The sequence below is a fragment of the Diceros bicornis genome, chromosome 12, assembly GCF_020826845.1.
Source record: "Diceros bicornis minor isolate mBicDic1 chromosome 12, mDicBic1.mat.cur, whole genome shotgun sequence".
NCBI classification, from domain to species: domain Eukaryota; kingdom Metazoa; phylum Chordata; class Mammalia; order Perissodactyla; family Rhinocerotidae; genus Diceros; species Diceros bicornis.
Genome location: NC_080751.1, coordinates 13,845,005 through 13,857,960, shown reverse-complemented (window position 1 = coordinate 13,857,960; position 12,956 = coordinate 13,845,005). Strand labels below are relative to the sequence as shown.

At 42.6% G+C, this 12,956-nt stretch overlaps 1 protein-coding gene across 1 annotated transcript in view; it reads right to left on the bottom strand.

Annotated features, from left to right (window-relative positions):
• TACR1 (tachykinin receptor 1) overlaps nt 1–12,526 on the bottom strand; it is a 155,514-nt gene extending 142,988 nt beyond the window's left edge. Inside the window, exon 1 of the mRNA XM_058550837.1 lies at nt 11,575–12,526. Coding sequence (XP_058406820.1) covers nt 11,575–11,963 — 389 coding nt within the window. The 5' untranslated portion in view covers nt 11,964–12,526. The remainder of the gene's footprint in view (nt 1–11,574) is intronic.
• Between the last annotated feature and the right edge of the window lie 430 nt (nt 12,527–12,956).

Below are 12,956 nucleotides of genomic sequence, written 5' to 3'. Positions count from 1 at the left end.
TGTCAAGAAGTAGGTAACTAGAACGGCTACATTCCCATTCTAAAATGCAAATAGGACTTGAGAGGTAGAAGCTCATATCATTCCCACCTTAGTGTGATTTTAATTAGCTCCTCTTCTCTTGGTTCAACTCAATTTACTAAATTGGATTGGGCTGCGAAGAGAACAGAGCAGTAATTTGGAACGACGCATTTGTGAGGCAGGAAGGGGGAGCACCGTCATGCAGACCTGAGCTGTTTAGAGCATTATTGGAGGGAAATCACCAGAAAGAGAAGACGAGAGGTTTTCTGCCTTCTTTGCATTTGCCTAGCTTTAGGCTGGCAGTGCCCTAGCTGGGCCACTGGAAACCCATGATGGCTGTGGTTTAGTTCATATTCTAGCCGACTCCTTTAACATAGTAACTTTCAGACCCTTCATCATTCCAGCTGGGGAGATAAAGGAACTGGCCCATCTTTGGGAAGAAATTTAAATGATGCCCCCAGTGAGGATTCAGCCGCAAGGTTTCTGGGTTATCATGTAGCTCCTCTTTGAAGAGCTCAGTTAAGCTGTTGAGCTAACTAGTTGTTTTTCACCCTTGGGGCTGCTTTCCTTTTAGTTCCCATCATGAATTAGGGCATTTAAGCCTCTTCTGGCTCCCTGGGGCTACTTAGGAGAGTATTTCTGCTGTTTGGGTTTTCTTTTGTTTAAACATGTTCAGACTCAGACAAATCTTATGAAAACATATTAATTATTCAAAAGGACATTTCTCTACAGTAAAATAAAATTAATTGATAAATTGTAGAAGATGGGTCTTTAAGCTTGTGCTCCTAATCTCCCCACATGCCACTAAATGTGCACATGAGACTTTTAAAAATTAGCGTCTCAATTATATTCTTTGATAGAGCAGAGTACCTGGTGGCTAGCGTGACTGCTCAGCACCCTCCCTGCATGAGCTCAGGCAGCTGTGTGATTTGCGAAAGTAGCTCCTCATTAGTCCATAGATGGCTTAGGGTACTGAGTTGAGCTATGAAAACAGTGTCACTTATGTTTTATTATCTGAAATCTATGACACTGAGAAGGAAGGGAAGGTAAAGGAACTCAGCACTCCTAGAGCTGTGAAAAAGCGAAGAGACTGTCCCCATAGGGGAAACCCAGTTGGTCTCAAGAAAGAACATCTCATGATCCAGCTGGAAGAGTCAAGGGTGCCGGCTGGCTTCCAGGCTCCAAGAAGAAAGGCCCTGCCGCTGAAAACTTCATGCCAAGAGAAACGGAAGCTTCTGTGTAGACCTTCTACATAGGAGGCACACAACGTCTCTGGGCAAAGATCTAAAACATGCTGAGAGCCTGGGTTTGTCAAAACCGATAGGCATTTACCTCTCCATTTTTGATGATTCATGTGAAGAAACAGGATACACCCAGAAAAATTCTGGCACATATTTTTCACGACCTCAAAGTCTCAGAAAAGCAACTGACGGACCCAGGACAGATGGTAATTTTTTTGTCACCCTATCCGTGTCAATGAGCAAGTCTGAAACGGAGGTCGATATGAAGGTAAAATATAATGCAGCTTGAGTAGTAATTCTACTCACGTAGCAAAGCTGTTGGATGCAAACTAGGGTTGGGGTGAGGTTCTGCATGATTCCACCCACGTATTTCAAGTGGTAAAGTGTTAAGATGAAAATTGGAAAAGGGTAAAATTCCAGCGGCAAGATGTGGGTGGGTCCTATGGGCACTGGGTGGGGAGAGCTCCACCGTGAGAAGGGCTCAGGGTACCAGGCTGCAGCTTTGGAGGAGACCCCTGAAAGGCACACCTGGATTCGGGTGTCCAACTCAACCCTCATCCCAGAACTTCAGTGGCCCCTTATGGAGAAGATGATTCTGCCACCTCTGTTGGTATAGATTTGTAACCCTGGGAAGGCATGTTTTAAAAGTAAATAGACAATGAAGAAATGATACTTCTGTGTAAGATGTGTGTGTATAGTAGTAAGTTTTATGATCAATATGTTACTTTGTGTGTGATTTGTTTTTAATATATTGGAAATGAGAATCTATTAGAGAATTTGACTTATCAGACTTATAATTTTAATTGAAATACTTAGGAGGATTTAACTAATTAATTTTGTAGTCCATCTTTAGATACTCACAAGAACCTCAATTACTAGACTTGTAAGTTTAATTCTTAGGAGGTGAAATGCTTTAAGAGAATTTGATATGATAAATTTAGAAGTTTTGATTTATTAGATATACTAGAACTATGTAAGTCCTGAGAAAGATTTTGTTTCTCCTATTTATAAGTTATTTGTTAGGGATTTGCAGTTTTGAGAAAACCAGATGTATTAAATTTGTGATTATAGTTTAAAATGTTTAGGAGAATTTAACTAATCAAGTCTATAATCTGTTTACATTAAGATTATTTGATGTGTAAAGTTTATAAAAATTTGTGACTAATTGGAAATGTGTAAGATTGATTAAGTTTTAAAAGATGTTAAAATATTTAGGGGGAAGGAGCTCATCTCATGTTTAAGAGCTAATTGAACATTAGTCAAAGGACAAGGGGAAGAGAATGTTTAACACTTTAACACACACAAACTAGATTTATAAGAAAGCTTCCAAGATTTATAAGATGTGTTCAAAGGTGAAATAAATAAAACTTTAACAAACTGAATATCAATTAAAACACACGCAGCTGTAAGAGTTTTTTTACGATGACCAAGTTCTCTCTCAGACATTGAACACGTAAATGATGCTTCATGTGATGGTGGTGACTTTGGGACCTACAGGATGTGTGGAGTGAATGTGTGGTTTTGGAGATGGTATAAAAGAAAATGATTTGATTTTTCTGGACCATGATATATTCAAATTATGGGCTTCTGGTAGAGAGTGTGTGCATCTCCACAGATGGGAAGGATGCTGAATAGCATTTAGCAAGAGGTTTGCTGACTTGATTAGGAGGATTTTAAACTATAATTTATCGGGGGGATATAAATGTTTCACCCTGTTGCTGTCATACCTGCTGTAGAAGGACTCCAAGAGGAGGCTGAGACAGGAATGGGTGTGTATAAGGATCTAATGGTGTATCAGGGTTTATTAGAGATCATAATAGTGCTGTTAACTGAGCTCTTACTGGGTATCAGGCAATGAATCAGGAACTTCCCTTGCCTTTCTCCTTGCAACAATACTCTACAAGGTAATAATATCCCTATAATATCCCTTTTATCAGATGGGGAAACAGAGGTCCGGAGAGGTTAAGTATCTTGCTGAGGTTCGGCTAGTAAGTGGTAGAATCCCTACTGGAACCCACAGCTCTTGCTCTTTCGTACACTAAACTCCATTGTCAAAGGTTAGATGTGAGGTTATTAAAGGACACTCTTACACAAAGGACTTGAAAGGCACTCCACAGAGAGTCCCAAATATTAAATATGGTGATAAAGCTGAATTGGAAAGTGGATTAAGTAAAGAATTATAAAAGAGAAGGGCAAGGCACCAGGCTCAGGGCTGCTTAGACAAATGTCATGTGCTGCATTAATACTCACGCTGAGATTCATGTCTCAAGGACATCGTTAAAGCATCTCTTCATCCCTGGAATTCCTCATCCAGAGCCTCGTATTTCCCCTTCCACTGAAGTGGAATCACAGTCTCTCAAGGCGGCAAGAGGGAGGTTTGGGTAATGTAAGCCAGTCCCCCAGTCTGTCCTCCAGGTCTATGACTTTCTCAGGCCACTCTGCTGGAATTTGTCTGTGTCTGTGGTGTTTTAACAAGGTATGGACTAGGTGTTCAGACAACTACTGTGGATACAAGACTTGGGGGGATGGGTGGAGGATAGGCTTCTGCTGGCCTGGCCTCAGGAAGGACAAGTAAAGCAGAGAGTGCACTTCCTGTTGCTAGTAGGGATGCTGAAGAAAAAGCCAGAGGGTTGATAACAGTTGAGCAAGAGAAGGGTCCATAAAATGTCCCAGAGTTTTCAGGATGCCTGGATAGACTGGAGGTAAGATGGAAATGATAAACACCTCCCTCAATTAGAGGTGTTCTCCTGGGGTGCAGTACCTGTTGGGGACAGGACGTGGGTCAGGAATCCAGTGGGGCCCAGTCAAGCGGAGTGTGGGAGAGGCAAGTGTGAATTAGAACATGTAGTTATTCTAGAACAGGGGATTCTGAACCAAAAGTGTTCTATATTGTAGGAAAACTCCATGGCAGGCATAAATTGGTCCAAATTTTTCTTTGGCTTCAAGGCATAGTACACAGGTGTGCTTTGAGGTCTGCCTGATGCATTGGGTCTGGTTTTCAGATTTTAGTTGATGTGTGCAGGAGAGAGGTACAGTCAAGTCAATCATTATACACACATTTTAATGAGTACCTGCTCTATGTCAGGCAACTGGATAGCTGGTGGGAATGGGAAACCAGATAAAGCATCCCTGTTTTCATGGTGCTTGCCCTAGTGGGCAGGGAGGTATGGGAGAGACTGACAAGTTACCAAGAGTTACAACCTCATTGGCTAAATGACATGGGAATAGATGAGAAGGACACTTCATCTAGACTTGCAGGTTGAGGTCAGCTTCTTAGTGGCGGTGGCAGCTCAACTAAATCTAAGAGGACAATGAAGTCACCAGATAGGATGCCAGCCCTGCAGCAGGTGGAGCTGCTCGAGGTAATGGTGATAGGGTAATGCTCAGTTGTGAGCATTAGTTAACCTCTCAGCTAAGAGCACCAATAACAAATGAGAATAGCCGGTTGAGACATATGGAGAAGGAAAGAGGAAGGAACCAGGGATGGTTAACCAGTGGGGGAGAAGATTCAGGAGGGATGTATCAGAAAGGCTGCCACATGGAAGAGGCATTTACTAGTAGGAGCAGCCCACAATCAGGCACAGATTTTAGTTCAGCAAAAGGAATAATTTTGTAATGATTCAAAATTGAATTAATTTAACAAATAAGACAAATTGAGTAATATATTTAAGCAGAATTTAATACTCTTACAATGGCCCTGTCTAGACCGCTGGCGTGTTGAATTTTTACTTGAGTAGAAAATTGTCTAAGGGTCTCTAATGTCCTCTCTGGCACAGTAGGACCCTTACATTGCTTTTCTGCCTTCAAGGACAGCTTTACTTAAATGATATAGTATCCAAAAGCCATCTTAAGCGGGAGTATGTAGGCGGATATCTAAGGCACATGAAAGCAAATTGCATGGGTCTCCAAGCTCTGAGGGAGTGGAGAGTGGGAGGACAATGCTAAAAGAAATAGTGCCTAATAGTCTTTCCAAGGTCGAAACAGAATCCCCATTGGTATTGAGAATTAGATGAAACAATGGATTGAAGAGCATGCAAATATATGGTATCATTGTCAATTTTATTAACATGAAATCTCCTTTCTAGTTTCCAAGTGACAAACATTAATAAATCATTATGAGAATTCCCAATCCAGTGTTGATGAAGTTAATTTAAAAAGCCCCCAAAATCCACATTGTTTTCTCTTTAGTTTGCTGTTTCTTTTCTCCTCTTCCTCCCCTTTGCCCTCTTCCTCCTCCTCCCCTTCCTTTTCTCTATTTTACCAGTAAAATATTCTTTCCCATATTCCCAGGGGTAGTTCTTTGCTCTGTCTCCAAGCTCCTTCAGCATGGTACTAATTGCATTGGGTTATAATGGTGTTCATGACTTTGTCAATCCCCAAAGACTGAGAGCACAAAGGCAAAGGCAGTATTTTACTGCCTCAGCATCTGGCACATAGTAGGTGCTCCACAATGGTTTGATGGATGGGTAGATGGATGGATGGATGACTGTCTCTCACAGTTCACCAATGTTCTCTAATTACCAAATCCAATGTCCTCATCGTCTTTGGATTCTATTGACACTAATGAATATAACTAACCACAAGTCACCTCCCTTAACCTTTGTCATTCCACATATGCTGATTTCTCCACTACTCCTCTATTTCTTCTTTTTTTCCCCTCCTATAGCCTGATAGGACATTCCTGTGAATCTTTGGCCTCTTCTCTGGAAACATGTGCCTACACAGGTGAAAGTGATGTTCTTTACTTCCCAAATTCCAATAACCCTTCTGTTTGGAAAACTCCCAAATTTACATTTGGATTCCTGGCTTCTCATTCTCTAGCCCCATTTCTTAAGTTGCTTGTTGGGTATTTCCAACTAATTGTTATATTTTCACATCAAATCCAACAAAAATTGTACTCATTTTCTTCCCATCAACTCCTCCATTCATTCCCTGATTCACTTGTGAATTCACTTCAATTGAGTCAGCCTGTCATTCTCCCCGAACACTTTGCAACTTTTTACCACCACACTTGTGTCAATACAGTTTCTTCTACCTGGAATCTCACTTTTCTTTATCCTTGTCTCTCAAAATCTTATCTAATCTTCAAGGCCCAACTTGACTGCCACCTTTTGAGGTCTTCCTTGATCATCATTGCTGGACACGACCTCCCTCCTCTTCTCTCCTATAGAATTTGTCTGTACAATCCATATGAAACATATCGCTTAACACTTTATATTGTAGTTATCTCTCAGTCAGTCTTATTTGCCCCAATAGGTAACCTAAGCCCTCATAGGAAATATCACCTTACCTGGTGGCATCATCCCTTGATAGACTGAAGATCTTTGTCCAAGTTTAACAGTGAGTATTTCTCCCTCATGATCCTCATTCTACCATTTGCTATTTCAACACAATAATAGTAACAAAGTCTTGTGCTCCTACTATGGGCTTTTACATTGAGAATTACTCTTTATTTTCCCTCAATTGAACCTATGTTTCTGCCAGTTTTTAAAAAAACCAAGGGCCTTGACCATTCAGGACACTGAGGACTCTCGTGAGTAGAGAGAGGATGTGATAAGTGCAGTGGCGGCAGCTTCAGAGAGCAGATGGGCATTGAACTTCTCCAGGAAAGATCCTGCAGCCTAAATGACCCATCCAAGATGTAACAAACTCAAATTTGATCCACATCAACCCAGACATTCGAGGTTCCTAATTTGAGAAGTCAGGGCCAGCTTCTAGTGAATGACCATTCTCAGCATTACAGGAGTGATGGTCACGGATTGTAAGGTCCATCTAAATTAGTGCAAAGGATGCTGGAATCTAAGTCCAGCCTCTGGGTGAGGAAGGACTGCCCTGAGATATACAATGGGACCCAACTCTAGCCAACATGGTGAGGTTCATGGACAGACTGCAGGTCTAGCGGAGACCTGAGAAGCAGGCTATTTAAACTTGTAGCTGGAGATGACTGGGACAAAATGGAATGGACACCAGGGATCAGTGGGCAGAGGTTTTGTTATTTATGCATTTCTTTGCTCTGGTTCCTCTTTTATTCTCTCAAAGAGTTCATTTCCTCTTTTGCTTTCAACCAGTACCCCTATCTGCGCAACTATATTTTTAGTCCTGACTATATTTCATATTGTCCAGAGACCATCATCATTTGGATGTTTCCTTTCACTCAAATACAACATATCCAGAACCAGTCTGAGTAGTGGGCATCCTTCACCTTTCATGTTGCTGAAATTATACCTGCCCCTACCAGGTAGAGAAGCGGTGTTAAGAGGCCAGTGCTTTTCTGAGCCTCCTGTTGCTGTGTGCTTGGGTCCAAGTCAGGTTACCTTTTGCCCCTATAGCCCTTCTGGTGGGGCTTAGGGATTGGTCTCCCTCCTCTCTTCTTAGATGTTGTCCCACAATACCAGAACTGGCCATCATCACCAGTCCCTGCAAAATGGAGGTGTCACCTTTCAGCGTCCTCTACCTTCTGATCTCATGAAACATCACATACACTTTTTTGTTTGTACAATAGGAAAGAAATTTTAAATTTTATTTTAAGTGGGAGAAAGTACAGAGTTTCCAAAAGTAAAATCCCTGGTGTTTGTTGGAGTTTAATTAGAGGTAGATCTGCTCTTATTCAAGTTTATTTGTCTCTAAAACTTTTTTATTCTAGGTAACCATTGCCTTCAATAAATAAGTATTCCTTCTGAAGAGGCTCTCTCTCTCTCTCTCTCTGTCTCATTCTCCACTCAATGGAAAGATTACAGGAAAGATTTAAATTAGTAATACAATCTGCAGCTGAAGTTTTTTTCTCTGCATACATTTTGGTTCTAGAAGGAAATTTGGCAAAATTTACCAAGAAAGTTTGACCCAGCAATTCCACTGCAAGGATTTTATTCTAAGGAAAGAACAAGTATGCTCTCAAAGATTTATGTCCTGGATATTCATTTCAAAGTTACTTGTAATCATTAAAAATGGAAACAATTTACATCGAAAAATACAGGAATGGTTGAAAAAAATGATTATAGCCACACAATACAATGCATCCATTAAAAATCTTGCTTTGAAAACTATTTCATGACATGGAAAATGCCCATGATATTATGTTAAGGAAAAAAACAAAAACCAAAAAAGCAGCTATTGAAACTGTTCTTATTATGATCCAAAATTTATTTTAAAAGCGTGAGTGGCTGTAGGCAGCAGAGGTAACACGTATAGAAAGCTAGCATTCTAGAATTTTAACTGGTTATCTGTCAATAGTAGGACTGTAGAAGATTTTTACATTTTCTTTACAATTTTATGTATTTTCCAAATGTTCATTCACTTACTCAATAAACACGGAGTGACTCTAAGGTGCCAAGCACTCTGCTTTGTGCTGAGGAGATAAAGTAAATAAGACAGAACAGAAGTAGGCCTTGCTCTGCTCAGAGCTTGTAATCCTTTAAAGTTAGAATGAAAAGTTTTTTTAAACATTCATTGAATTTGACCCAGTAATTCCACTTCTGGGAATCTATACTAAGAAAATAATCAAGAAAGCAAAACAAAATTATCATACAGAAATGTTTATTAGCGCATTAATCATAATAGCAAAAAAATCTAGAAATCACCTAAATACTCAGCAGTTGGAGGTGGTTAAAGTAATAATAGCACATTCATAAATGGAATAATAGGAAGCCATTAAGATTATATTACTGAAGACTTTTTAATAACATGGGAAAATGTTATTAATGTTTTCCACTAATATCAATGGAAAAAAGTAAGCTACAAAATTATATAGAATCTCACCTCAATTATGTAGGATAATTGTCATAAAAGAGAAATTCCAGTGTTAACAGGTGTTATTTTTACATGGTGTAGTAATGGTTGATCTGTATTTTGGGGTCTATGGTCTTCATGTTTCCCAGGTTTTCTGCAAGGAACTAATTCTATAATCAGGAAAAGCATGTTGTTCTTATTTTTTAAGACTTGATTCAAAGATTATCTGTTAAAAATTCAAGGAACATACAAAAAGACAATTTAACATTTCCTCAAAGTCTGCATTGCCGTGATGAAGAAAGGAGAGATAAGGCCCCTTCTGGGAGGGAATGGATGACCATGCATGCAGGGGAGCTACATTTTTCAGAGGGCCTGAGGGGACTAATTCACTGTGCTCATGAGGCTGAGTAAAGAAAATAGAAGGAGCCCTTGGAGGACTTAGAGACAGAGCCCTGAAGCCTCATGCCTAACCCTACCTTGAACTCTGAACCTTGAGCATGTGGCTGATAATCTCCCCAGGCCATATCTGTACATTAGGGACATGGGGACATTCTCACTGCAGTCATTTCCCTTAGCTCTTGCCCCAGAGATCTTCTGACCTTACTGAGCAGGTGTCACTCAGGGTCAAGGTCCTGTCTGTGGTTTGCTTGGAGAGAAAGAACAGTGGAGGCTGAGAAGCCAGAGTCAAGGCAGCCGAAATTTGGCTCCCTGCCCAATCCACTGTGAAGATTTTGACCCCGACTCCAGCCTCTAACCTTCTAGTTCAAAGAGAAAGAGCAGGGCTGTGGAACATGGTGTCATTTCTGTGTAAGCCAAAGCAAGAGAGCTGTCTGCTGGCGCTCCATCAGCTACTGAATGCTGGAGCTCACACTGACTGACAGGTCTCCCTTGAGCTCGTGCAAGGCCCCAACACAGTAAAAATGCCAACTTTCCCTCTAATTTAGGGATCGTCAAGAGAGTGTGTGGAAGGCTGGAGTGGTACCAGATATCTCTGCACCTATATTCAGTTATATAGCATGCTAGGGGTATTCTGAGTTTGACGGGGCTTCTGTGAGGTTAAAGCAAGTCAGTGCAGAAAGATTTACAGGTGCACCTTACAAATATCTAAAAACCAGAGTAGCATAAAAGATAAATTTAGAAAAGCATTCATTTCACCAGAACTTTGAGTAACTGGTTTCCCTTCTGCATTTAAAATATAAATTGATTCACCACAACTTGTTTTGCACACAACATATCAAACACATAAAAGTTGCATAAAAGGAGGTGTACATGGAACTTAGAAATCAGCATTTGGACACCACTGCAAAGGAAACATAGTTTTCTCCGATTTTAAGTGTTCATTGACCGCAGAACTGAAAAAGATCTCAAATCAATTGCGAACCATAAACAATCTTTATGCAAAAGGGTTCAGTAGTTTGGGAATTTTTTTTTTTTGAAGTTTTTCTCTTAGCTCCTTCTTTGGGTTTCTCATATTCATCTCAGCAAGGCCATCAAAAAAACCACTTAAAAATCACAGTGGCAGGTGTTTTAAACATACCTCCACAGCCCAGGTAAACATTTAAGACTTGTGCACACACAGATATACATATTAGAGACCTAGGACACCCATAAAAAAGTCAATACAAATAAAGCTGTGCTCTAATAATCAATTTTCCATCATGCCACCTGAGGAGCCATTCATTCCAGAATGCCAGCCCCAATCTTTGAAAATGCAACCTTTTCACTTTCAATCAGCTTCTGAAGCCCTAACCTGTTGGCTGCAGGAAAGAAAGAGCTCTCAATTGCCTTTGCCAAGCACGTTTCTCTGTGGATACAGACAGGCTAAAAACATTGACCTTACATTGCAAGAGAAATTTAGAAAAACTCCTGGGTAAAGCTCCTTGGATTCCTATCTGAAGAGTTCCTTAAGAACAGCATAGCTGCCTCTTATTCCTGAATGAGATCCCCTAGCTGCATAGAGGGAGCTGAATTAGAATCCTAAGTATTTTATGATTCTAATGAAACGCTCTTTACATCCAAATGATACTGGAGAGAGGAGGTGGGAGCAGAGTCCCTGAATCTTCAGGAAAAAAGTGAAAAATGAGAAATTTTGCCTAGGCCTACTTAAAACTGGAAGGCACCAAGAGTCTGCCCAGTAGAATAGCAAGCCTGCAGGGAACTACAAAGCCCTAGCCAGGGGCCAGCCCCTTGGCCAAACCCTGGGTATCTCCTTCAGGTTTTCATGGTAAAGGAAAGAACACATATATGGAAAGAAGCAAAGCAGGAGTTGAAAGAGAAGTGTCAGGAAGATGAGTGGAGAAGGGATGAAGAAGATGGTTTAATGAAGGAAAAAAGAGGATGTGTAAAGAAAGGAAGGGAGACTAGTGATGGATGAAAACGAGGAGAAAGAAAAGAGGAACTAGAAAAGAAAATGGTGAGATAAGAGAAAGTCCCTCATCAACAATTGACTCAACTGGCGGTCGGTAAAAACCCCAGGGTCTGGGTGGCCAATCTCCACCTTGAACCAGGCACAATCCAGCCCCGAAGCTCCAAAGCAAAGCCATGGTCCTCTATAGACACTTTCTCCCTGTTCCACAAAGGGCAAGCTCACCTATCCAAGGCCACAGCCGTCATGGAGTAGATACTGGCAAAGACAGCAGTGGTGGGGAAGAAGTTGTGGAACTTGCAGTAGAACAGACCGTAGTACCACTCGTTGTGGACAGCGTAGGTGAAGTTCACCACTGTATTGAACGCGGCCATGGAGGCCTCTGCGAAAGCCAGGTTCACTAGGAAATAGTTAGTCACTGTCCTCATTCTCTTGTGGGCCAAGATGATCCACATCACCACCACGTTGCCCACCACGGAGGTCACCACGATGACCGTATAGGCAGCTGCCCAAAGGACAATTTGCCAGGCCGGCTGCACGAACTGGTTGGGCTCCGAAGTGTTGGTGGAGATGTTTGGGAAGAGGTCTGAGTCAACTGGGAAGACGTTATCCATTCCCCTGCTAGGCGGTTAAACCCTCCTCTGTACACACCTGGCCTTTGCAGCAGGGTCCTGAGGCCGGCGCCGGGGGTTAGGGTTCTACTTAACCAGGACAGGAGGGCTGCAGGCTCTTTCTGGGCAGAGCTCTTTTCTTGTAAGCAGGAGACTTGGGCTCAGAAGATAAACGCTTATTGATGCGCTGTCTGCCCCTCGTGGCTCTGAATTCCTCCTCCACTTTCAAGCTTCAGGAAGCATTTGAGTTCAGAAATCTGGAGACAGCGTCTCTCTTGCGTCGGGTTGGAAAAGGGGAAGAAATTCCACGGGTCGCGGTTCCAGGAAGCAGGAGACCCCCGCCTTTCTGCACCTGCTGCTGCTTGCAACTCCTATTCCCCCTTCCTGCAGCGGGAAAGGCAAAGCCCCGTACTGCGTGAGGACTTGGGGGCGAAGGGGGGTGCTCGTCCAAGCGCAACCCGTAAAAGTTCTGAGTCAATGTCCGGATTTCTTGTGCCCCGTGTCCAACTGGAGATTTTTTCCTTTGCTGTCGCTGCCGCCGCCGCAGCTGCCTGCAGCTTCTCAGGCGCCTCTTGGCTCGGGTCCCGCTCGGCTCGGGAGTTAGCAGAACCTCGGCAGGCTGCGCGAGGCTTTTATAACCCGCTGCAGAGACGTCACCGGGAAGGGGCAGTACCTGGGCTGCGTACTCGCCAGTACCCGTGCGCAGCACGGCAGCTGCACCAGCTGTTGGCAACTGTCTCACTCCACCGTTGCAGCCGCCACGCCTTTTGCAGCTACCTGCTGTGGGAGTCTGCAAGTCGGGCGCCCCACGCAGTCCGCGAGGGGTCGCTAGGTGGCCCCGGAGTAATTGCGCCAGATGGGGTCTGCAGCTGGAACCACAGATGCGCCAAGAGGGAAGGAAGAATTTGCCAAAGAGCTGTGGTGATGGACACTTAACTTCCAAGGAGGGTAGCCCGGAGCGCTGCGACAGCTCTGCAGAGGCGCCTGCCTGTGGCT